Below are 25,793 nucleotides of genomic sequence, written 5' to 3'. Positions count from 1 at the left end.
ACAATGTTCGTGCTGAAATGATTTGGACAAAAATGTTTGCGCAATCCGTCGATCTTGCTCTTATAGTTTGTGCAATTGCCAATCAAGCAATTACGGTTTGCATTTTGTGCAATCGGCTTATCAATTCGGCATGAATAGTTTGCACATTTTGCCCATAGTGCTGGAGTAGTGTGCGCAATATGTCGATAGATATATGGAATAATTTGCGCAATTTCAAGATCGTGCATGAATTAAAGTCACCTGGAAGAGGTATTTTTTCAAAATAAAGCTTTTGTCACTAATATATGTGTTTTGATGAGTGGAGTGTGAATAAACAGTTAACTAAGGTTTTAAACAATCAGTTCTTATGTTATTTACAAATTCAAGAGTAGACCCGACCCGAGAGGGCGCTGTTTGTGACGTCAATCGAGGCAGACTTTGCCTGTAATGCGTAGAGTAAACACAATTTCAAAGTACATGTACACACCAAGTCGTGAGTTTATACGTTTCAAAAAAAAAAATTTTTTGTTTTTTTCCAGCAATGCCGACCAGGTGTATTGCTGCTGAATGCAGAAAAACACTTTTTGTAATGTACCAACTCACGACTTGGACGTACATGTACTTTGCACGTGTGTTTACTATACGCAGTGCAGGCAAAGTCTGCCTCAATTGACGTCACAAAAGGGGTAGGCGGAGTCAGCCCCCCCAAACAACTTTATATATTTTTTTAACATATAAATCGTGACAAACAATTACTAAAAAAATTGTTTTTATTGTTCGTAAGCATATACTCTAATGTTTGAAAGAAAAAAAATTATATTGCCAGGTGACTTTAATGCCCAATTTGACAACAGTGCAGGAATGGTTTGCGCAATTTTATGATAGTGCAGGATTGGTTTAGCGCCCAGACAAAAATTTAACCATGGGTGGAGAACCCTGGGAACATGAGCATGACTTGCACATTCATTTTAAGATCTTGATTGTCAACTCGATTCATACATTTTATGATTTTTTTGGTACAATTAAAGGGTCTATGTAACTTTTGTAGGACAAAAACACAATGTCCACAGATTTACACTAAACTTACACAGTTTGAAGATAATGATAGTAGAAAGCTTCCCTGAAAATATTACGTGCTGAGGTGCTGTAGTTTTTTGGGAAATGAGTAAAACAATGTCATGAAAATAATTTTCGTCTCATGAGACGAAAATTATTCTAATCATTTACAAACGTATTTTCATGACATTGTTTTACTCATTTCTCAAAAACTACAGCACCTCAGTAAGTAAAATTTGAAGGGAAGCTTTCTACTATCATTATCTTCAAACCCTGTCAGTTTAATGTAAATCTATGAACATTTTGAAAAGGTACCCAAATCCTTTAACTCACAGTTATCGGTTATTATACTAGAGAAAATAGAATCAGCTGTTGCAAACAACTTACCAACCAAATGGACCGAGAGTGTAAATGCAAAAAATAGTTAATGGCCTGATGTTTCGACCCTAGCAGAGTCTTTCTCGAATTATACTAATTACAACAATCTAAGATGTCTACATATGTACACATTGAGTACCAAATAGTTACTTTGGGGTTGAACAACGGAAAATTCACTAGAGTGGGATTTGAACCAACGACCATAGGATTAACGCGCAAGTACTCAACCAACAGAGCTATCAAGCCCTATGTTGACGGTCTCCCCATTTTGTCAATGTCTTTGTTTGGGCATGCTAGTAGAAAGCCTCATATTATTACATTACAACCTTGAACATTGATAACAATGGAGAGACCAACAGATTTTATAATCTACATTGTGAGCCTAGACAGTAAATTGCTGACTTTTTAAAGGTAAAATTTGACTTGCATTCGTGAGCAGGCCTGGAATTTCACGGAGGCCACGGAGGCCATGGCCTCCATTGCCCTTGTCTTGGCCTTGGTGCCCTTTCAAAAATTCCCACAGACTTTAAGGTTTTCCAATGGAAGTGCCCTTTTCAAAATGAAAATGGCCTTGCCCTCTCAAAGATGAAATTCCAGGCCTGCGTGAGCATAAGCTGTTAGTACCATCAAAATTAGTTTTCCCTTCATGATCTTTGAGTTTGACACAATGAGCATTTAAAATTTTGAATTGTAAATTTAAAAACAAAATAAAAAAATCTTTTGTAATTGTTAACAGATGGATCAAAAGAAATAACTGAAAATCAAAATTCCTTTTTTTTATTTGAAAAAAAAAAAACCAAAATATCTATAAATAGTATATCAACAAATAATTTGAAGAAAGAAAGAACACCCAGCTGGGTACGATAGTCACTTTCATTCCTGACGAACCTACATGGAAGTAAAACGTTTTTAAAATGTTGGCCATTAGAAAACTGCAATATCTATATATTTGAGATCATCCTTTATTGGCTGTTTAACAAGTTTTAATTTTGTTCTTACCCATCTACCCATCCCAAATTTTTATTTTTGAATATTGAACGTTTTTTTAGTTAATAATCTAGGCTGTACACTGAAGAACAAAGTAGTGTCACTAATGAACTAGGTATTTTAGATCATCTTAATGGAACACGTTGCCTTGGATCGGACGAGTTTGTCTATGAAAAGCGTTTGAAACCATTTGTCATGAAATGCATATGGTTAGAAAGATCTTTTGAATGTAGAATATAATGATCCACACAAGTATCAGTCGAAATTGAACGCTTTTCATCTTACGTCGCGAACTAACACGGTCGGCCATTTATGGGAGTCAAATTTTTGACCCCCATAAATGGCCGACCATGTTTGTCGACGAAGTAAAACGAAAACCACGCAATTTCGAGGCATATCTGTGTAGATCATTGTATTCTATTTTAACATCTTTCTAACCATACCGATTTTATAACAAACGGTTCATAGCGCTTTACAAAGACCAACTCGACCGACCCCAGGCAACGTGTTCCTTTAATGAACTAGGTATTTTAGATTTTCCTGGCGGCCAGGAACAGCCAAGAAAATTACTGATGTTGGAGACCTTTGATCTAAAATACCTAGTTCATTAGTGGCACTCTTTTGTTCTTCAGTGTATAGCCTAGATTATTAACTAAAAAAACGTTCAATATTCAAAAATAAAAATTTGGGATGGGTAGATGGGTAAGAAAAAAAATTAAAATTTTTTAAACAGCCAATAAAGGATGATCTCAAATATATAGATATTACAATTTTCTAATAGCTGGAGTCAATAGGAAACATAAAAAAAATATAACGAGTCTCTTATCCTCACGTTAAAACATGGTTAAAATAATTTTTTCTACTGTACGGCTCTTTGGTGTGGAAAATAGCGCCCTCAGTTTGCCAAAGCTGGAGAACTGTGTTCACACCCAATTAGGGGAATATCGTCTCTGGCGTCAAGAGGTCATTATAATAGATAAGCCGTTTTTAACTCTTGGCTGAAAAAGCCACGTGGCCGGGTACATTTTTTACTCGAGTTATTCGTTACTAAATGTAAATTTTGAGAGTAAAATGGTTATTACTGGTATCTACGATGTCTATTTGGCCATAAAAGGGTACTAGTTGAAATATTGAGATCATCCTTTATTGGCTCTTTAACTATGGACTCTTCTGAACTGCAGCTTAGTTTGTGGCTGGTGAATCTAGTTACATGTCTGTGCATGATGTAAAATAGAGTCTTCAACAGTTCCAGACAAGTATATTTATAAGTAAGTCTAGTCACATGGGAGAGGAACATGTCTAGCCTAGCTTGCTAGTAGTGTTTGCTTTGTGCAGACTATTATGTAGTAAGGTTAAGGAGGTCAACTCATGATCACCTCAGAATGTACGTACAGTGATCTGTGCATCCTAAATGCTGTGTGGCAGGCACATCTCTGCACATGGCGAGCAGGGTGGAATGCGCAATTTTACTGTCAAATAAAATTCCACTGCTAAAGCAGCATACATAATAGCAGTGTCCTGTACATTTGCATGGTACATGTAATAAATGTTCTGAATTTGACAGGTTCGATCAACATTGTACATCAATGAATGCATTTCCCTACAATATGTCAAAGGGATGGCAGTGGCACAATATACAGTACATGTACCCATGTCTATGTCACTAAGCTCACAGCAAGGAAAACTTGATTACACATTTGTTATGCACAGAATTAGACAATACCACACACACATTTTAAAGGTACGTTCATACATTAAAGGCAGTGGACACTATTGGCATTTACTCAAAATAATTATCAGCATAAAACCCCACTTGGTAATGAGTAATGGGGAGAGGTTGATAATATAAAACATTGTGAGAAACGGCTCCCTCTGAAGTGACATAGTTTTCGAGAAAGAAGTAATTTTCCACGAATATGACATTAAGACCTCAAGTTTAGAATTTGAGGTCTCGAAATCAAGCATCTGAAAGCACACAACTTCAAGAGACAAGTGTGTTTTTTCTTTCATAGTTATCTCGCAAGTTCAACGACCAATCGATCTCAAATTTTCACAGGTTTGTTATTTTATGCATGTTGAGATACAGCAAGTGAGAAGACAGGTCTCAATTACCAATAGTGTCCAGAGTCTTTAAATAACTGTAGTAATGACCTTAAAGTCACCTGGGAGTGGTATTTTTTCAAAATAAAGCTTTTGTCACTTAATATATGTGTTTTGATGAGTGGAATGTGAATAAACAGTTAACTAAGGTTTTAAAAAATCAGTTCTTATGTTATTTACAAATTTAAGAGTAGACCCCGACCCGAGAGGGCGCTGTTCGTGACGTCAATCGAGGCAGACTTTGCCCGTAATGCGTAGAGTTAACACAATTGCAAAGTACATGTACGGACCAAGTCGTGAGTTTGTACGTTTCAGAATGAATGCAGAAAAACACTTTTTGAATTGTACCAACTCATGACTTGGACGTACATGTACTTTGCACGTGTGTTTACTATACGCATTGCAGGCAAAGTCTGCCTCGATTGACGTCACAAAAGGGGTAGGCGGAGTCAGCCCCCCAAACAACTTTATATATTTTTTAAACATATAAATCGTGACAAAAAATTACTAAAAAAATTGTTTTATTGTTCGTAAGCATATACTCTTATGTTTGAAAGAAAAAAAAATTCTATTTCCAGGTGACTTTAATAAAATGAACCTCAAAGTCTCCTGGTTGTTATAAAAAAAAAATGGTAATAATAGTAAGCAATACGTTGTCGTTCTCATGATGGATTACACATTGTTGATGAGTTATGACAGTTTTTTGCTTTAACTTTCAGAAGTGACTTTTATTGTACATATATCTCCCTTGCAAATTTTACCAATAAATCAGCATTACGCTGAAGATCTATAACAATTACATTAAAGAAAAGAATGAATGTGTTTATACATGTAAACTCCTCGTCTATATGTTTTTTTTCCCTTCAAGATTCGGTAACACTGCCCTTTTAAAGGTTTTTGATACCTTTTGTACATAAAGTTTTTGAGAAAGAAGTTATTTCTCACTAAAAAAAAATGGAATTGATTTCGAAACCTCAGGTAACTAGAAATCAAGCATCTGAAATCACACAACTTGTGTGACAAGGGTGTTTTTTCTTTGTTTATTATCTCGCAACTTTGACGACCAATAGATTTCAAGAAGACAATTACCAATGGTGTCCAGTACCTTTAAAGCCATTATACACTTTCGGAACAGGAAGAAGAAAAAAAAGTTCACAGATTTACAAATAACTTACAGGGTTTACAGAAGGCCATGGTGAAAGACTTCCCTTGAAATATTAGGCTATTCCATGAAATGCTTTACTTTTTGAGAAAACGCTAAAACAATATCAATTCTCGATATCGAGAATTACGGATTTATTTTAAACACATGTCATCACGGTGAACAAGCAGAAACAAGGGTGGATTTCCTGGGGTTTTTTTCTCTCGACTCCGATGACTGATTGAGCCTAAATTTTCACAGAATTGTTATTTTATATATAAGTTGTGATACACGAAGTGTGGGACTTGGACAATACTGTTTACCGAAAGTGTCCAATGGCTTTAAGTTGAAACTTGTTTTTAACAACCAAAGAGTTCAAGAGGTGCTACAAATATGCACTTTGTTTGTTTACAGACTTCTATAGGGGCCTAATACAACACTTGAGAAGCAATTCCCAACTATAAAGAATGTGTTTTTTAGACAAAGGGGTTCAAACAATGTCAATCTGGGAATTTAAAATTATTTCATGATTGAAACATTTCTCAGATTGTGCGTTCCAATAGTGGATTATTTTCCCGCGCTTTTATAGCTGCTCAAGATTTTTGGCAAGATCTACAAAAATGCTACCACCTTTTGAAATGAAATTTTCACAAGTTTTATTGATAACATTTACACCGCCCCAACAATCAAAGATGACTCCTTAAAGGCAGTGAACACTATTGGTAATTACTCAAAATAATTGTTAGCATAAAACCTTTCTTGGTGATGAGTAATGGAGAGAGGTTGATGGTATAAAACATTGTGAGAAACGGCTCCCTCTGAAGTGCCACAGTTTTCAAGAAAGAAGTAATTTTCCATGAATTTGATTTAGAGACCTCAAATTTAGAACTTGAGGTCTCGAAATCAACCATCTAAACGTGTGACAAGGGTGTCTTTTTTCTTTCATTATCAGTGCTGTTCATTATTATCTCGCAAGTTCAATGATCGATTGAGCTCAAATTTTCACAGGTTTGTTATTTTATGCTTATGTTGAGATACACCTACTGTGGACGCTAGTCTTTGACAATTACCAATAGTGCCCACTGCCTTAATAATTGCAACTAAGAGGACCACCAGCAAAGCCGCGATGACAGATAGTTCATGATTTCCAACAAGATAATAATAGAGATATTATGGAAATTTATTTACTATAATGGATGATGTAATGCTAAACAAACAGGTTGACTTTGAAATGTGTAAATAACACATAAATAGATTCTGTGTAGTGATTGTCTGAACATAAATGTGGCTCAAAAACAAATAACCAAAACAAAAATCTTAGACATTAACTTCCAACTTTAATTGCAAAACAGCTGCAAGACAAAGAGCACACAGCAAATTTCAATGAGCTTTTCATTCAGACACCATGTTAATCACTCAAAGGTGGCCATACATGTAGATTGTTTTTTGTCAACATAATTCCGATGTACAAGCAAAGTTACAATGAAAAATTCACTTGTGAAAGTTTCCGCTGAATACAGTGTTGTGCCTTGGATCTGTCGAGTAGGTCTTTGAAAAGCAATTGTAACCTTTCTATGTTATAAAATGCATATGGTAAGAGAGATATTTTAAAAGAAGAATATAATGATCCACACAAGTATCACTCGACATTGCGTGGTTTTCCTTTTACCTCATCGACTAACACGGTCAGCCATCTATGGGAGTCAAATTTTTTACTATTCTCAAGTGACCCAGATGGCTGATCAATCTCAAACTTCTACAGGTTTGTCAGTTTATGTAATGGTGGATTACACATAAGTGCTTACACTGCCAGCAACTGTTTTGTTAGCAAAAACCAATTCTGTAATGTTCCTTTAAGCAAAATCCTTTAAAAACACCATGGTGAATGTGACTTGTCAGTTTATTACAGCAGTGAGTCTTGATGTCATTGACACCACAAGTGTAATTCTGAGTAAAAAGTGCACATAACCTATGATGTAAAGAATGCATAGAAAGTGAAACGTAATACTTCGGATTATGGATGCATAATTCGATATCAAGTGTTTAATTATCGTACGAGGGCTTGAATTTGGGGTTAGAATCCACAAGACCATAGGACTTGCAGATAAAAATGTTTACTTACATGAAACTTGATTTGTCAAGACATGACAAATCTAATAAAATAGGAATTTTAATAGTTTCATGCTGTAATTTTACAACTGAGCATGATGCAAAAAAAACGAATCCTAGCATCAATGAAGGTCATTCCTTTGGTGAGATAACTACAGATTTCCGAGAAATGTTCAAACAGGAAAGATAAATCTTCATGTATGTATGAGATCAAAAAAAGACTTATTGCACTCTCCCAATGCAACAAAGTGACACAACAGGGTGAAAATATCAAAATGAAAACATATGTTTCTATTCAAAAAATTGTTTCACCTCCCGGAGAGAGATCTAGGCGCAAGGCAAAGCCCCGAAGAAGCAGAGGGAGTCCACCAGCATATTTGACATATTTATGTGGGGCTATTACTTAGTATTATGACTCGGAGTGACCATGCTTTGACTGTGGTGTATTTTTATTTTAAATTTAATAAAATAAAATCAACACTGTTAGTTACCTTGCACTCAAACTCAAAGTATCAAATATGATTTGAATTTAATATTTTTTTTTAATATTTCGCATTTGCTCTGGTGGTGAGCACATTCCTGGGCCCAATTTCATAAAACTGTTTTCCGGTAAGCAAATTTGTGCTCTTACTGTAGCATTTCACTGTGATATTTTTAAGTAAGAAAGCTTTTGCATTGGCCATTGTTGTCACTCATCATGTGCTTACCGCAGGTTAGACAGCATTTACCCTTGCTTATGGTTAACAGTTTTATGAAAAAGAAATTATGCAAAAGGACGCTCGCGCTCCGTAAGCACAAAATGAGCGTTACATTTTCTATGAAATTGGGCTCCCGTGTTCATTCAAAGGTGTTCAGACAACTCGTCTTGTCGTCGGACCACTCATCAATCCAAGCCAAGAGATCCTCCACTGTCTTGGCCTTATAAGTGACCCCATGGAAGACCTAATCAGACATGAGCGTGGCGATGCAGCGGCCAACCTCATTGAGACAGCTCGATCGTTCGAACAACTTGACGGTTGAGACAGCTTGACGGTTCGGACAACTCGACGATGTTTTTTTCAACTGTCAGACAACTCGAGTTAGGACCAAGACAAGTCAACAGATGGACGTGATGGGGGCCTCAGCACTGGGCACGCACAGGGCCGGGAAGGGGGGGGGAGGTTAGGGTTAGGGTTAGGATTTACATGAAATATGTGTAAACATGTCACTGTCACTGTCAGTAATGGAGGTCAGTCACGGGGGTCGATTGTTCAACTGTGACATGTCTTGGTGATGTTGGTCGGAAAAGTTTCTGTATGGCGCCACCACTTTTTCATTCGATATGAAATAATACAGTATCTAATTTACTTCAATGAGATATCCCTTTTTCTAAAAATGAGTGAAAAAGTGGTGGCGCCATACGGAAAGTTATCCTGTTGGTCATCCGTGGAGTTGTCTCAAAGTCAAGTGGTCCGACTCTGAACCGTTGAGTTGTCCGAACAGTTGAGCTGTCTCAACGGTCGAGTTGTCCGTGGACGAGTTGTCTGACATCCCATTCGCAGACACATGTATGCAATGCAATGCCATCCATGACCATGGCATGCATTTGTTGATATGGTTAAAAACAAAAACACTGTTTGTTTTTTTTAGCTAGAAAGGAAATTCATTCATTATCATTATTTTGTATTAATTTAAACACTCATAATCATATAAACATTATTATCAATCATGAAGATTTAGAACAGATACAATAAAGTGTGATCGTAATCATGCATTCTACTACGTTATTCAACCACTCAGTCTCGGTGACCGAGGGTGGGTGTTTTAAAAATAATGCTGTTTCAATTTGTTTTTACAATTTTAATGTTCATGGGTCATTTTCACCCCATTTATTCTGCTCGTAATTTGCGTCGAATCTTACCTAGAACAAGGCACGGGAAAACCAGCAAAACAGCACACTGTCTGAACACGCCGACCCACGACATGGTCAGAGGAAATTGACAACAATTGCTAAGTTTTTAGAGGGCATCTACGTCGTCAGTCTGCAGGAAGCCATCTTTGCGTACATGAAGTTTACACACAAAAACACACGGCCGAATGATGGTCGTCAAAATGCATTGTATGCATTATCATTTATTTACGTACAAGCAATAAGGGGTCCTTGTTTACGCACGGGAAATTACTGCCAATATTTCCTTCCGCCAGTGAGTCGCGCACTGCAATAATATTTTCACCTCAACATTTCCAAGTATTTATTTCTTAACTTGTTTTTGTATAGCTATCTCAAAAGTGTTTTGCACCTTTTACTTTCATTTAGGGGGTAAAACTGAGGAAAGGTTAATATAAAATGAAACATGATTTATGACTGAATATCCATCCGCATGCCCGTGCTGCATTTTTTGTTAATGCGAATTGTAAGAGGGCGCTCTATCATCAAATTATTAAGCAGCTCTTCCATTGATTGAGTTAAGATGGTGATGAGAGCGTGCCTTCTCAAGAGTCACAGATTCATTATGCTTAGTTAGAGGGAGGATGGCTTCTCATTGATGATAATTTTCATTTCTTATACAAAACTTTGGGTAACTAAACCAAGGGGTCAAAATATTCTAGATCGCAAACCCTAATTATGCCTATTATTATTGTTAAAATAATGAGAAGACTACAGATAAGAAGTTGAGTTTTATGTGAGGTCCTTTTTTAGGGAGGGGGGCTAGGGGAGGGAGGATTATTAAAACTCTCAAAAACAAGCAGACCTGGTTTCCAATCGATGCTTCATATGCTCTACCTGTGTGTTGTGTGAGATTCGAACCATGGTCAACCGAGGTAAAAACAAATGCAGGACAAGATAATAATAAGTAAAGAAACGACCCCGACTACTGTCGTCTGTATAGTTCTTTTCCTCTCTAGGTTTTAGTATAGCAGTGTCGAGAGAGGACCAACACACAAAGTTTTACACAGGGCCATGTAGGGGGAGGGAGAAAGATGGGTGCTTCTTCTTTATTTTTCTTTCTTTCTCGCAAGTGCTGCTTCATTAGTAACGCGCCACAGTTAATTTTCAATTGAACATTGAATTAACCCGACTGTTTCCAAGACTTAGGCCTACAGTGTTTGACCGTGTAACCATCCATGGAGTAATAAAATAGTTTATTGCTCCATGGTTTCGCCAAAACAAAAAAGTCTCACGCCATATTGAGGAGCCTTGGGTTATAACCTTTGAAGAATCTGCACACTAAGCTTCAGTCGGGACCAAGTTTCTTTAATAATACACAGGGGCTTTCTTTAAAATAATACACCTATAGGGGCTCATTTTAGACAATTAGTTTCCCCACCACCATACTTTTTTTTATCAGGGAATTTTCCCCTACCGTTATTTACTAGAAGACAAAAGATAAAATTTCATCTTGACTGGTTTTGTGTATGGTATTAATCGCATGCTAGCAGTTTCAGTATTGGCAGTATTATTAAAGAGAAAGGGAGGGGAGGGGACTCCGCCCCTTTTAAAGACCTGGATCGTTGTTTTGATATAGCGCCCTCTGTTGATAAACTCTAAGAAATAAACATTGCAGCCCAGGTGAAATTAATGGCGATTTGTTGACATGAAAATTCGACATTCACGGAAGCATCGAGCAGAGGTAAATATTATGACAAAAATCATTGTACAATTTAAGTTGCCCTGATTACAAACATATTTAATGCAGGATAGTTGCGTGGTCGTAACCCACTGATATTGCCATGATTATGGAGCCGTTATAATGTTATGATGAGAGAAGAAGAAGAGTACACAGACAGGGGAGGGGTTTTCACAGGGCCCAATTCAATTTCATAGAGCTGCTAAGCACAAAAATTTGCTTAGCATGAAATTGCTTCCATGATAAAACAGGATCAGGATGACCAACCAAATTTCCATTTGTTGTATGTTGCTTCTTACTGGTATTCAGCTGGTGTATGGTTGTCCTGAAAATCACGTGGAAATTTGGTTGGCATTCCTGTTTTTATCAAGGGAGAAATTTCATGCTTAGCAAATGTTTGTGCTTAGCAGCGCTATGAAATTGGGCCCAGATCGTCCGAATCCCCACTGACACTGTGTTACTGCGTACTGTTACTGTTGGAGGTAGTGCACATTTCTACCTCCGTGGTAATGCCTTTAAATGGTTAGCTCATAACACTGCTGAGTAACACATCTGATTTCCTGACAATTATGACATGCAGTGACACTCTGTCACTTGACAGTGACAAGTACACAGAATAGTCGTTCCCTTTTGGATTTTGATAGTGACATGACTGGGACAACACTCAACTACCCTTGGCATTTCCATCCTGACTGGAGGACTATGCCAAGCACCGAAGTAGAAGTATTAGTAGTAGTAAAACATGGACAGACTAACTACCTAGCAAAACGCATTCAAATCATGATCAGCAGATCATTGAGGAAAGTAGGCCTAAAAAGCTATTATCTGGCTGGGCAATCCATGCATGTCTTGATATAGTTGCGATAGCGTAACCCTCTTTCGCCGTTAGGAGGAGGGTTACGTTATCGCAACCTAGTCTTGATAATGATAATCATGGGTGGAGATAGAAATACTTGTATGGGTCGATTTCACAAAGAGAGGACAAGTCCTAGCTAGGAGATATTTAGTTGCGATAACGTAACCCTCCTCCCAACGGCGGAGCGTTACGTTATCACAACTAAGAGATATTATACTTCGCGATAAGAATAGTTTGAACTCTTTGTGAAATCCACCCCGTCCGTCGATTTCACTAAACTCTCCCTAACTTAAGGATTAAGTTCCGTATCCGAATATGTAAAGATGCATGAACCTATCCTTAGTTAGAACGAGTTTATACTCGTCCTAACTCGATATAGGATTAATAGGTGAAATCGGCTTCAGGTAAGCACATCGTTTTTGATTTATATTTTTTAAGCTTTCGTTGATGTGATTTAGCTCAATTTGTCATCACTGCTTTTTTTTTTTTTTTTTGCTCAGATTGGCTTGAGTGTGGAGAGATTGGTAGAGTTTGTCACGGTCATGTCATGACGAGCACGTGGTACCTGCTTGAAATGGCTCAGAACAGATACGCTTTGTCTGAACGTCTTATACGGGCCATTAGTGGCTGGACCATACACACCCAGGTAAGTTAGACTCGGTGCTCCAATTTTTGGGGAAAAATGTAAACTTTCTGTATCCTGCTACCACTTTTCCACTCATTTGTACAGAATAGAAACTCCTCAAAAAAGTGGTGGCAGGGATCTAAAGCCTACTGTTTTTGGACCCCCTAAACAAAAGGTGACAGTCATTATGGCAAAAACAAAAGAACTTTTGTCCGATTCATAGCTGGAGAAGGCCTTGCCCTACAACTAAAAATTACAAAAAGTGGTCGTGTTTCTAGATACTGCTGAAAATCTGGAGCATTATGTCCACGCATGAAGAATAATACCCAATAGGAATACACAATCTGAGAAACGTTACTGCAGTAGTGCTTCTCAGATTCCAATTTCATAGAGCTGTTACGAAGAAAATCGTGCTTAGCAAATGTCTGACTTTGCTAAGCAAAAACTGTTTCTGCTCAGCATGATTTTTCTATGCTCAGCAAAGTTTGTGCGTTTTTATATCGAAAGTTGCTGTAGGCTTCTAACCAACATTCATAAATACCTCAGACAGTTTCGCTATTCCTATTGGTTGAGAGCACGTCACGTGGGGGTGTTTAAACCTTTGATAATGACCAGTGTTTATAACCGGTTGTGAGCGGATACTCCTCGCTAGTCTTGGGGCAAGACAATTCTTGTTACGGGCGATGCGGGCGCTGTCTGTAAAAGGAAAATGAGAACGTGTTGGACCAAGACTGTACGCGCATGCGCATGAACGGAGCCGGAAACTGTCGGAAGTAGTCAACACTTGGACAGAGTTTCTTACTTTATTACGCCTTTTCACCCAAAAGGCATTTATGAATGGGAATAAAAGAGTAGTGACTCATTCTTTAACGGCCGTTTAAAACCTTGCAGGGTCGTTGCCGTGTGATAAAGGCCCTCGCCAGTGGCCGGCGTGGCTCGGGCCTTTATCACACGGCAACGACCCTGCCCGTTCTAAACGGCCGTGAACGAACTCGTCGACTACACTTTTATTCCCTTAGTTTTTCTTGCCATTCATTTTAAGAGTGATTACTAAACATATTCCTTCCCTTGATTGTTTCTTTGTTGTTGTTTTTGTTTACAACAGGAAAGCATCGAGGGGTTGATTGCCGAGGGTGTTGACATCAACCAAGCCCACGGAACTCTGCTACCCCTTCACTGTGCCTGCATGGCTGGGGATAGTGAATGCATTAAATTACTCATACAGAATGGTGCCGAGGTGCGTAGACAAGATCATAAAGTCTGAGACCTTGGACAAATCTGTACTTTAAAGGCAAAGTATACTTGGTTTTGGAATCGTTTGTTTTAATCCGATATAAAGATATTCAATAAAACTCATGTCAAAAGGTGGTAGCGTTTTTGAGATATTTAAGAAAATCTGGAGCGGTTTTGTCAATGCAGGAAGAATTATCTGTGACTAGAGTACACAGACTGAGAACATTTTCAAGCAGAAATGTTTCTCAGATGGAAAGTTTTTAAATCCCACTCTCTCCCAGGGTTTTGTGACCAGAGGTATCGATTTGGCAGGCCCCCTATGGGGGAGTGAGGCTGGATACTGGCACACTGTAAATGCTCAGTCCCTGTAAGATTTTTTCCTTAAATAATTCTCAGGGGTTTTCCTCCCACATAATAATAATAATATTGAGTGTTTATATAGTGCTTTTTCACTCCCTACGGGTGTCTCAAAGCGCTTCAAGATATTACCCCTGGTCACTGGGCCTTAATTCACTCCTTAAACCATCTCAGCTCCCTGGGGAGTATACAGCCTCGTGCAACAAATGCGCTACTCGGCTAATTCAACCACAAGAACCATCTCTGCCCTCACAGGTACCCATTTACCCCTGGGTGGAGAGAAGCAATAATAGTTAAGTGTCTTGCTCAGGGACACAAGTGTCACGACCGGGATTCGAACTCACACTCTGCTGAACAGCATCAGCAGAGCTTGAATTCGGAGCTCTTAACCGCTCGGCCACGACATACAGAATTGTCCTTCATGGTCTTCTCTCCATTGGGTTCTTGGCTAGTAAAGGGCAACTCAAGGTGCTTCCAACATTAGTACCTCTGGGCCATAGTCATTCCTTAACATTCTCAGCTCCCTGGGGAGTACATGTATACAGCATGTGCTGCCAAATATGAAGCACACTACATAAATCACAAGAACTAACTCTGCCCTCACAGGTACCCATTTACCCCTGGGTGGAGAGTGTCAAGGACACAAGTGTCACGCCCAGGACTCAACCAACACTCTGCTGATCAGAAACAGCAGAGCTCGAGTTGGGTGCTCTTACCCGCTCAGCCCGGACACGCCACAGTCAATGAAATGAAAAAAAAAAAAAGCAATATTGTTATTAATTTTGGTTTTTACCCATACATCTGTGTGTGTTAGCACTGTATACTCAGTACTTTCCCGAGTCCTGTGAAAAAATATCACAGGCATGTTACTCGGGTGTGATTCGAACCCAGGACCCTTGCAATTCTAGATCTACAATATTGTTATTATTTTTTACAGGTAAATGCGGTGGATGGGTACAGCCGTACAGCATTACACTATGCGGCAGAAAAGGATTCAGAGTGCACGTCTCTTCTACTTGAGTATGGTGCAGATGTAAATGCGCCAGATGGTAATGATGACACCCCGTTGCATTGGGCGAGCTTCCGTAATAACGCCGACTGCGCAAAGGTTCTATTGAAGCATCACGCATCAGTGGACGCGTTAGACTCCAACCACGACACGCCTCTGAGTTGGGCATCGATGAAGGGCAACCTGGAATGCATGATGCTGTTGTTGGAGTACGGCGCGGAGCCCAACACTATAAACTGCAGCGGGGCGTCCCCGCTGCTCCGCGTCAGCAACCTCTTCGCTATGGGTCTGAGCCGTGACCGAGACCTACAATGCCTGAATCTACTCTCCCGCGCCATCGGTCAGTTTGACCTCAGAGATCTCAACGGGGATTTCCCAAGATCTGTCAACGGTGACGCGGAGTTGAAAATGATCATGACTGATCTATGCTGCTCACCGCGTTATCTACGTCAACAGTGCCGTTATAACATCCGTCGATCTTTGATGGATGGGAAGAGGAAACGGTTGGTAGACAGGCTACCCCTTCCTCCTCCACTTCAACGCTACCTTCTTCTCAATGAGTAATCAGGGAGTTTTTATTCAGTGAGTGTCAGAGCCTGAACCCTGGTTTATACTTTACGCGAAAGAGAATACAAAGCAAACTACAGTACGCGAATTCTCATTAGGGCTTGAAATTTAAGGGGAAATTCCACAATACCTTTTACTGGACTAGAATCTTTTTCACAAAAAGACCAGACTAAAAATGAGAATAGTATGAAGAGACCAAAATCAAAATCAAAATGGTGACACAGTTTTGACTCGGGCGTACAAACACTTTTCATTAGAAGAAAAGATTGAGAGTCAACATTTGAAAATCATTTAAACAAAAATACAAATGTCGAGTTGAAAAACACAAGACAGGCGGACCAGTCAGTTTGTAAGTTACTGGCTCGACACTAAAGTCACTGGCCACTGCTCCAGTATAAATTTCAAGCCCTCGGCCCAATTTCATGGCTCTTCTTACTGCCGAATTCTGCGCCTCCGAACACGATTCCCTGCTTACTTGCCGAATTTCTGTGCTAGCCTTGTAAGCGCAGAGTGTCTAGTAGCAGGGAGTACGCACGCACAGAAGCCAAACTTTGCCGCTAAACCATGAAATACGCTTGCTGTAAGCACAGAATTCCCTGCCTCCGCCTGTCCGTAAGCGCTGGTTCTGTGCTAACCCCATAAAATTGGGCCCTGCTCATGTATGGGTTGGTTTCAAATTATGACAATGGGAAATTCGCTTCACTTTCTCAAATAGTTTGAAATAAGAACCAGGCCTAATGACGATATTTCTATCTTTGTATAAAATACACCATGGTATCAATTACCTGCTATACGTTTGGATACATTTGTCTCTCAAAACAGTAGTTTATGAATTTAGAAACCATTGTGGTTTAAATAGTTTTATGGAACAATTTATGCTGAATTTTTTTTTTTTTTTTTATTTCATTTTCTTAATGAATTTTGACAGATGTTGCTGTTTCACAATGAGAAAACAAACCAATACAAAACTTTCACATGCCACATAAATTGCAAGCGACAGCCAAGGAAAAGGGCTGATGGACAAGTGAAAACGTAAGGATCTTTATGATAATTTCTTTTTTAGTTTTTAAATTAACGACTTTCATTGGCGGATTTTTTCGTGCAATAGCTTAAATGAAAGTCATTATAACTTTTTAGAATCTATTTAAGTTTTAATCAAAATCTTACGCGTCAAAACGGACAAATGTCATGTTGTATCGGTAAATTACTTATAGGTGAGTTATTTTTCTGGTTTTTGTTTTGGCCAATGTCGGATATTTGCTTCATCCATGCTGAGCAGCGTTAAGGTGCTGTTTAAACTTTGACACACTTAAACAAATAAAACAGACGCCACCGTGGTCCAGTGGTTAGAGTGTAGGACTTGCAATCACAAGGTTGTGGGTTCGAATCCTACCAAGCTTACTGCTGATTTCACAATCAATAAATAGCAGGCCTTGAAGTTTGCTCTCTTGATAGGGCACAGCAACTTTCCTTTTTTATGGGGCACTCTATGAGAAAAAATGTAAATTTGTACTGGAACTTTGCAAAGGGCACCACAGCAAACAATGGGCAGCACTTATAGAGTTATAAGAACTAGAGGGCGCACGAGTGATGCTTCGTTCACAAACACCACAGGACCGCAGAATGACAAGCGCGTCATTTTGCACACGCGTTGAATATGAAATACACGTTTGAGTTTTTTTTATTGAACGCGCACGCGATGCTGTTTGTTCAACTTACAAAATGGCCGCACAAACACACGCTGTGAGATGCCAGTTTTGTCAACTTAGAAAATGGCCGCCTGCGTATATGCCAGGGTACTATATCGGCCAGTGCACTCTCTAGTTCTTATATATAACTCTATGGCACCACTGCGCTTTCTGTTGGTGCTGTGGGTTAGTTCCATGCCTGAACTAGAATAAGTGTTGTCTTGTTACCAAATCACAATTTGTTGATTTGTGCAATTCATATTCATAGACATTAAACCAATGTTTGTATTCGGAGCTAGATTTGCTGTTGCCCGGCGGTTTGGCGTTAAAGTATTTGAAATCCCTTGACAGGAAGATGATCTAAACAAACAGCAACATGATGAAGGTGTTGTCTACACTTTTGGCCTACTCAAACTAAGGAACAGACATTGCAGAACATGTTCGAATCCTACCAAGCTAACAGCTGATTTCACAGTGTTGTCTAGTGTTGTCTAGTTACGGAATCAAAATTTCTTAATTTTGTGCAATTCGTAGTCGTGAACATTAATGAGAGAGATTGGCTGTTGCCAGCTTCGCGTTTATTTCCCCTATGGGAGCTTTGACAAGTTTCCTTTGATATGAAGATCATCTAAACAAACAAACAAACAAACAAACATTGACCATTCGGTGCCCGATTCATAGAAATACGTGATTTTGTATTCAATATTCAGAGCCTTAGTCAATAGTAAAATATTAATGCATGGAATTATTCATGAAAAATGTGACACGACTTCACATTTTGACTGTCCTGGGATGGATTTCACAAAGAGTTAGGACTAGTCTTATCTCGAGTTAGGACGAGTTACTAGTCCTAACTAAGGACTAGCTGTACAATTTGATATCTCTAAGGACTAGTCCCAACTCTTTGTGAAATCGATCCCTGTAAATAAATGAATATCAGACAACACAAAGGGATGGGTTATGGAAGAATTAATAATAATAACTAGTTTTATAGTTTTAATAAATTAGTTCTTATATGACGCATTGATAGACGCATTGTATCAATGGGCTTGACATTAGTGCCCTGGTCTTTTGGGCCAATAACATTCCTGTAATTTTTCTCAACTCCCTGGGGAAGTATAAAGCCCCGGGCTGCCATATAGCGCCCCAGTGGCTTTTTCGTACACAATATCAATCTTTACACTCGCAGGTATCCATTTATACCCCTGGGTGAAGAGGAAGCACTTTGCTCGAGGGCACAAGTGTCATGACCAGGATTCAAACCCACACTCTGGTAATATAAACCGCCAGCACTTGAATTTGATGCTCTAAATTGCTCGGTCATGACGCCCTAACAATGGAAACCAACAAAGGGATGTTGATATGAGCTAAAGCAAGAGGCATTAAAACTCACCATGCCCCAACTAACTTGGTGTATCTCAACACATGCACAAAATAAAAAAACCTGTGAAAATTTGAGCTCAATATTGGTCGTCGAAGTTGCAAGATAATAATGGAAGAAAAGACACCCATGTCACACGAGGTTGTGTGCTTTCAAAACAAGTATTGACTACATTATGCCTTTCTTTGTCTGTTTTTCTTTAAGTTCTGTATAATACAAACAAAATGTATTTAACTATTTATGGTATATTTACAGGTTACTCTTAGACATGCTAGAAGAATAATAATGGAACAGTGATTGTTAGCTAAGTATTGCCTGTGCAGCGTTTACTATTTCGCTTAAAGTTGGTGTCACAAATTGCCCTTATAAAGCCTGAAGTGGAGACTATGTAGTGCTGCTGTTTTTATTATCAATAGTAAATATTTGAACTACTCTATAAAATATTAATATATGCAGATGTAAACCTGTTTGTATTTTCCATTATTTTGTCAGTCGATTATTTCCTTGGGAAAGGACTGGGCTTGCTTTAATTCGACCTCCATTTTTTTGAGCACGGTTTTATGTTTCAACACTAATAGCTTCCCCAATATTTTCAAGTGAAGTGAAATTAGAAACAAAATCTGTTTCTATACTTTTTCTTTAAAGGAGCACGTTGCCTTGGATTGGACGAGTTGGTCTCTCAAAAGCGTTCGTAACCGTTTGTCATGAAATGCACATGGTTAGAAAGATGTTTTGAAAGTAGAATACAATGATCCACACATATTTGCCTCGAAATTGCGCGGTTTTCCTTTTACGTTGCGAACTAACACGGTCGGCTATTTATGGGAGTCAAAAATTTGACTCCCATAAATGGCCGACCGTGTTTGTCGACGAGGTAAAAGGAAAACCGTACAATTCCGAAGCATGATTGTGTGGATCATTGTATTCTACTTTTACAACATCTTTCTAACCATGTGCATTTCATGAAAAACGGTCAGAAACGCTTTTCAAAGACCAACTCGACCAATCCAAGGCAACGTGTTCCTTTAAGGTGTGCAACTGTCTTTTTCAAATACCAACTAATAAACCACAAGGGAAACTGACCGGGTATTTTGTAATTTGATGTTTGGGTGAACAAATAGTTCTGGGTCTTACTTTGTCTTTAAAATAAATGTTTTTTTCCCCACCAAAGTTCCAAGCTGTAACTAAAGTTGACTATTGTTATAACAATATTGCTGGGACTGGCCAAATTACCAATTTATAACAGGCACACTGTTATAAGAGGACAGTAAAACAAAGAAACACAAAGCAGAAACGAGATTCGGGACTTAAGAATGTACTCTTTATAAGCAGTGTCATGGCCGAGCAGTTAAGAGCACCGGATTCAAGCTCTGGTGTTAGATCAGCAGAGTGTGGGTTCTAATCCCGGTCGTGACACTTGCTACATAAAATTAGGGAGGTAGTGATTTCTGCTCTACCGGCCATGCTTCGGACTGATGATACCCAAGCCTACATCCGTATGGACTGTAAAAGGGTAACCCGTTTCAGCTCTAGGAGTAGGTGGCATTGGCCTCAGGAAAACGATTGTAGCCCACACCTTGAAGTGGCCTACAGGCCTTGTGTGTCTGGCGACTTGCATAAAAAATATAAAAAATAAAAATAAAAAAAGCAAAAAAGGACAGCAAAACAAAGAAACAAAAAGCAAAAATGAGATTCAGGACTTCAGAATGTACTTTATATAAGCAGAACCTATTTATAACAGTGCTCTTCATAACATGGGTTGTTGTACAATGTTTGGTCATCCGATCAATAAACTTTTATGACAATTTATGGCGCTTTGTCAACTGACCGTAATTTTAATTAAACCATGGAGCTAATTTTTCCTCCATGATTAAACTGATTGACACATGAAACAACCAACTCATCGATTGGGATTGATCATTGAACATATTGAAATTGCTAGTTAAACAATGATTGACAGAACAAAACTATCACAAATATTTGGTTACTTGATCGCTCCTATTTGTTTTGAAAGGTCAGTGACGGGACTCAATAGTACCGCAACATGAATAGATGGTACATAAAGGCCCTGGACACTATCGGTAATTACTCAAACTAATGTTCAGCATAGAAACTTATTTGGTAACGAGCAATGGAGAGATGTTGATAGTGTAAAACATTAGAGTTCCATGTTGGGATTCGAACCTTGGTCCAAACATTAAATGGCTGACAATGACACCAAATTGTGTTTCTGACAGCAAATTTAATTAAAATGTAGGCAATCAATGCTGTCAAAATTCAGTGACAAAAAGTCAATAAATATATTGATAATTGTAATCGTTCCATTTCCTGAGATCTTCATGTTGGTTTAAGAGAAGCGTTACACCTGTTTTGGTAACACACATCACTTGCTACTTGCTATAAAAATGGCCTCACTTTATTTCCCAATTCATTCGATTTGTAAAAGTGTACTGAAGGAAAACATGTACCCTGTTACGCTTGGTGTTGTGTTGTTGCTTGTGGCGGGAGCTCATGCTCAGAGTGAATGTCCGAGCGGGTATGAGCTTTTCGATGGAAGATGCTACATGGTGTCTGAGGAGGGTACGTGCTGGGAGGAAGCCAAAGCGCGATGTGAGGTAATGTTCATGATGTTAACAAAGAATTTTTTGTTAATTAAAGCTTAGTAAACTGATGTTAAACCAGCGTCTTTATCACCTTTTGCATGAGGCTCCCATATCAAAGTTATCATTAGGTATAGAATATGCAAACTTTGCAAATGTTTGGTGGGATTCGAATAGGGGTCCGATGAGGTGAAAGGCGAGGAAAGATACCACTAACCCAAACGCGTCCAGTGCCCCTGGTGGGATTCGAACAGGGGGTCATATAGAGGTGGAATGGTTCCAACCCAAATCCAGCCAATTTTTCATTCTTTCTACAGAGCTCTGGCGGCATTCTAGCCATCCCTGGGAGTCAAGAAGAACTGTCAAGCATCTTAGCAGTGGTGTCTCAACATCTCGCTCCTGAAGCGTTCTCCGTCTGGCTTGGTTTCACAGACAAGATCAACGAGGGCGTCTTCTTGGATGTCAATGGCAATGCTATGGTATTTGATTCCTTTTCGCCAGGGGAACCCAACGATAGCAATGGGGAAGATTGTGTCGGGATGTACCCAAGTGGCAACATGAATGATCTCCCCTGCGAGTATATCACTACCGGTTTCATTTGCACTGCTGGTGCACCAGGTAACACAAACCTTACTTAATACGTTCACCAATAAAGTCATATCTTAAAGCCACTGGACAAGTTTGGTATTACTCAAAATATATATTAGCATAACAAAATTACTTAATAAATAATAACAAATAATTAAAAAGACTTGAAATGTGCAAATTTTCACCCTGCTGAGTGTCAAGGTGCAGTAAAACCAAAACAAAAGGAAAGTAAAAAAAACCAGACATAACATAATGAGTTCTTGAAAACCTATGACATAAGAGAAGTTTTGAGAGAGATTTGAACTTTGTGTTGCAAAGACAAGATCTAATATTAGGTGGTAGACAATTCCAGATGCATAGCACTGAAGAAAAAGACCTGTCGCCCCAAGGAGTGTCGAGACTTGGGTTTAAATGGGTGGCACGGTTGGCTTGTGCGTAAAGCGCTCGCCTCTCACCAAGGTGACCCCGGTTTGATTCCCGGTCGGGGCCATATGTGAGTTGAGTTGTGCGTTGGTTCTCTGCTGTGCCACGAGGGTTTTCCAGACTATCCGGTTTTCCTCCCTCAGGAAAAATCAAACACTTTCGATCTTGGCTGTGCTCCGTGGTCATAATGGGTTGATGTGGCTGGCAGCTGAATGCGCCCTTGCATGCCTGCTTCTCGAACACGTTGTAGCCGCGTCCTTCGTAATTCAGCTCTTAGCTGCGAGTAAGGATGATTAGCCCCCCAAATTATTATTATCATTATTAAATGAGGAGAAGCATGGAGAGTAAACTTAAGAGTGTGGTAAAAAACAACAGAGAGCTGTTGACAAAACACATTGTGAGAAACAACTCTCTCTGAAGTAACGTAGTTATTGAGAAAGAGGTACCGGTAATTCCTCACAAAAATATTTGAAGCTGATAAAGACTTCAGGTCTGAAGCCTTTTTCAGGCATCTGAAAAGCTAAAAAATTTGTGCAACAAATGTTTTTTATTCTTTCAAATTTTCTTGCAACCTTCAAAATACTTTTCGAAATAACTTTCAAAATACAATTTCATGAATGTCTAACTGTCTAATCATCTATATAGAGCTTGAAGAAACTCGCTGCCCAGCATCATGGACAGAGTTTGGTGGGGATTGCTACAGATTCTTTGACGCCTCCAAGACCTTTGATGAAAGCGAGGCAAACTGTCAGAGCTACGTCAACAACCATGACCAACCAGCTCATCTCGCCTCGATCGCATGTGATGAGGAAAATGAGTTTGTGACTGAATTGATCGCAAGTTCATCCGGCATAGATGCTCAGAGGTATTTTTAAAACATTTTTGAAAAATTTAAAACCCACACACCTCAACAAGGGCCATTTTAAGAATCAGGTTCATTATTTTATGTAAAGCGCTCTGTTCTCCGTAGAGCGCTATATAAATGTTTCATATTATTATTATTATTATTATTATTCTCTTGACACTTTGATGAACAATCGAGTCTAAATTTTCACAGATTTGTGATTTTATGCATGTGTTGGGATACACCAAGTGAAAATATCTCCAGGGGTCGATTTCACAAAGAGTTAGGACTAGTCGTTTCTTGGGACTAGTCGTTTCTTAGGACTAGTCCTAGGAAATCTTATAAACTTAAGGCTATGGTAGTGCTAAGTTAGGAAGAGTAACTCGTCAAACTCGTGATAAGGCTAGTCTTAACTCTGTGGAAATCCCCTGGTCTTTGACAATTACCATAGGTGTCCAGCCAACGATTTCACCAAACTCTTCATAACTTAGGATTAATCTTAGGACGAGCGACGAGCTAAGTTGTGTATACATAGACGTAAGAACGCATTGAACCCATCCTACATGTCCTAAGTAAGGATGAGTTACACATCCTAACTCGAGATATGATTAATCCTAGCATTTCGTGAAATTGGCTGCAGTGCCCTTAAAAATGAACAGATTATTTTATTAATATTTTGCATTATTTGTAGGACATGGATAGGCGGTTCAGACAGAGACCAAGAGGGTACGTTTGAGTGGACGGATAACAAAGTGCAAGAATACAGCAACTGGAATGTCAACCAACCAGATGATAACAACGTAAGACAAATTAATAGACATAGTGATGTATAACACAAGAATATTCAATCAATTCAATGAGAAACAGTTGGTTCCTCAAGAGCAGTTCTTGAACAGTTTGGGCAAAATTTCATACAGTCTGTAAGCAAACATAAAAGGTTATCATAAAAACAAGCAACACAGTCGAGCTATTGATAGTATAAAACATTGTGAGAAACAACTCCCTCTGAAGTAACTTAGGTTTGATAAAGAGGTAATTTCTCACTAAACTATTTGAGATTAAAAAAGAAAGACTTCTGAAAGCACACAATTTGTACAACCAGGGTATTTCTTCTTTCTTTATTTTCTTGCAACTTCAAAGACTTATGTTGGCCCAAATTTTTATAGATTTGTTATTGTATGCCTATGTTAGGACACACCAAGTGAAAAAACTGGTTTTGGACACTTTACACAACGTGTCTTTCAAAATAATCAGCCGTTGGGATGTGTATACTTTTGCTCTGGTGACATTCGTATCATTTTTAACAGAACGAAGATTGCATTGAAATCAACTTCAAGAACCATGGTGCTTGGAATGACCTTCCGTGCAGCAAGACTTTCCCCTCAATCTGCAAAATGCCAGTCTACGACCCGATGACAGCCTGCCAAGAACTGGCCGAGCAAATCAACAAACTTATTGGAGAGTGCAGCAAAGCAGTTCCCTCTAGAAAATAATAAATACGATTCAATGTCCATAAAACGGTAGCCAACATTAACCGCAAGTTTTCTCAGAAACAGTTTAATGCGAAGGGTTGCATTTTTTCCAGATTATGTTTGCTTTCTAATGAAGTCATATAAATGTAGGCCTATTTTCAATAAATACATTCAAAAGGGTTTCTCAGAAACAATTTACTGAAAATAACGAAGGATTGCATTTTTTCCAGATTCTGTTTGCTTTCTACTGAAGTCATAAATGTAGGCCTATTTTCAATAAATAAATTAAAAGGGGGGTATGATGTTGGGTAGATTTACCTCCGATGGACTCTATTGTTTACAAAATACATGTAGGCAAATTTTCAATAAATAAATTCAAAGGGGGGTATGATGTTTGGTGGATTTACATCCAATGAACCAATTGTTTAAAAAATACATGTACAAACTATTGGATGGAATAACCCATTACTGTGGTAGTAAACACTTGTTTTGATCAAAATAAAAGTATGTTCAGCTACCTATATGACCTATAAAAAGTCTTTTATTGTTTGCATGTTTGGCACATTGTTTGTAATAGTCTCTCCACCAATTTACATTAAGATCTGAAACCAAAATTTATTTGGTTCGACCTGGAGTCACTCCTAATCTATTTGGTTCGGCGCGACTATGGAGCGCCTGTCTGCAAGGCTTGAAATTAATAATAGTTTTATAATTTGGGAGGCTAGTCATTCTTCTTCCCATTAAAGGATTTGAGTACTTATTCAAAATGTCCATAGATTTACATTAAACTTA

At 38.7% G+C, this 25,793-nt stretch overlaps 3 protein-coding genes across 4 annotated transcripts in view; 2 read left to right on the top strand and 1 right to left on the bottom strand.

Annotated features, from left to right (window-relative positions):
• Positions 1 to 9,851, bottom strand: part of LOC139939385 (TGF-beta receptor type-1-like) — a 45,366-nt gene extending 35,515 nt beyond the window's left edge. The window contains exon 1 of the mRNA XM_071935212.1: positions 9,651 to 9,851. Within this exon, the coding sequence (XP_071791313.1) occupies positions 9,651 to 9,714 (64 nt within the window). The 5' untranslated portion in view covers positions 9,715 to 9,851. The remainder of the gene's footprint in view (positions 1 to 9,650) is intronic.
• Positions 9,852 to 11,280: 1,429 nt separating this feature from the next.
• On the top strand, positions 11,281 to 19,537 carry LOC139939899 (ankyrin repeat and SOCS box protein 8-like). Of its 2 annotated transcripts, XM_071936061.1 has the most exons (5): positions 11,281 to 11,361; positions 12,715 to 12,860; positions 13,945 to 14,076; positions 15,367 to 16,020; positions 16,934 to 19,537. In XM_071936061.1, the coding sequence occupies exons 2-4, from the start codon at positions 12,762 to 12,764 to the stop codon at positions 16,000 to 16,002; spliced, it is 867 nt and encodes a 288-aa protein (XP_071792162.1). In that variant the 5' UTR covers positions 11,281 to 11,361; positions 12,715 to 12,761; the 3' UTR covers positions 16,003 to 16,020; positions 16,934 to 19,537. The 2 variants fall into 2 exon arrangements, with proteins under 2 accessions (XP_071792162.1, XP_071792161.1); XM_071936060.1 differs by having other exon boundaries at positions 15,367 to 19,537.
• A 1,961-nt stretch (positions 19,538 to 21,498) lies between these two features.
• On the top strand, positions 21,499 to 25,770 carry LOC139940100 (C-type mannose receptor 2-like). Its single transcript, XM_071936341.1, has 5 exons — positions 21,499 to 21,689; positions 21,992 to 22,292; positions 23,331 to 23,550; positions 24,221 to 24,329; positions 24,837 to 25,770. The coding sequence occupies exons 1-5, from the start codon at positions 21,537 to 21,539 to the stop codon at positions 25,020 to 25,022; spliced, it is 969 nt and encodes a 322-aa protein (XP_071792442.1). The 5' UTR covers positions 21,499 to 21,536; the 3' UTR covers positions 25,023 to 25,770.
• The last annotated feature ends 23 nt before the right edge of the window (positions 25,771 to 25,793 follow it).

Source organism: Asterias amurensis, chromosome 7 (genome assembly GCF_032118995.1).
Source record: "Asterias amurensis chromosome 7, ASM3211899v1".
NCBI classification, from domain to species: Eukaryota; Metazoa; Echinodermata; class Asteroidea; order Forcipulatida; family Asteriidae; genus Asterias; species Asterias amurensis.
This window is presented reverse-complemented; position numbering and strand designations above follow the sequence as displayed.

Bases quoted from the DNA above. Each gene is read 5' to 3' on its own strand.
- LOC139939899 (XM_071936061.1), top strand. From the start codon at position 12,762: ATGACGAGCACGTGGTACCTGCTTGAAATGGCTCAGAACAGATACGCT. The intron at 12,861-13,944 runs GTAAGTTAGACT...TGTTTACAACAG, and splicing joins GCTGGACCATACACACCCAG to GAAAGCATCGAGGGGTTGAT. The intron at 14,077-15,366 runs GTGCGTAGACAA...TATTTTTTACAG, and splicing joins TCATACAGAATGGTGCCGAG to GTAAATGCGGTGGATGGGTA.
- LOC139940100 (XM_071936341.1), top strand. From the start codon at position 21,537: ATGTACCCTGTTACGCTTGGTGTTGTGTTGTTGCTTGTGGCGGGAGCT. The intron at 21,690-21,991 runs GTAATGTTCATG...TTCTTTCTACAG, and splicing joins AAGCCAAAGCGCGATGTGAG to AGCTCTGGCGGCATTCTAGC. The intron at 24,330-24,836 runs GTAAGACAAATT...CATTTTTAACAG, and splicing joins ACCAACCAGATGATAACAAC to AACGAAGATTGCATTGAAAT.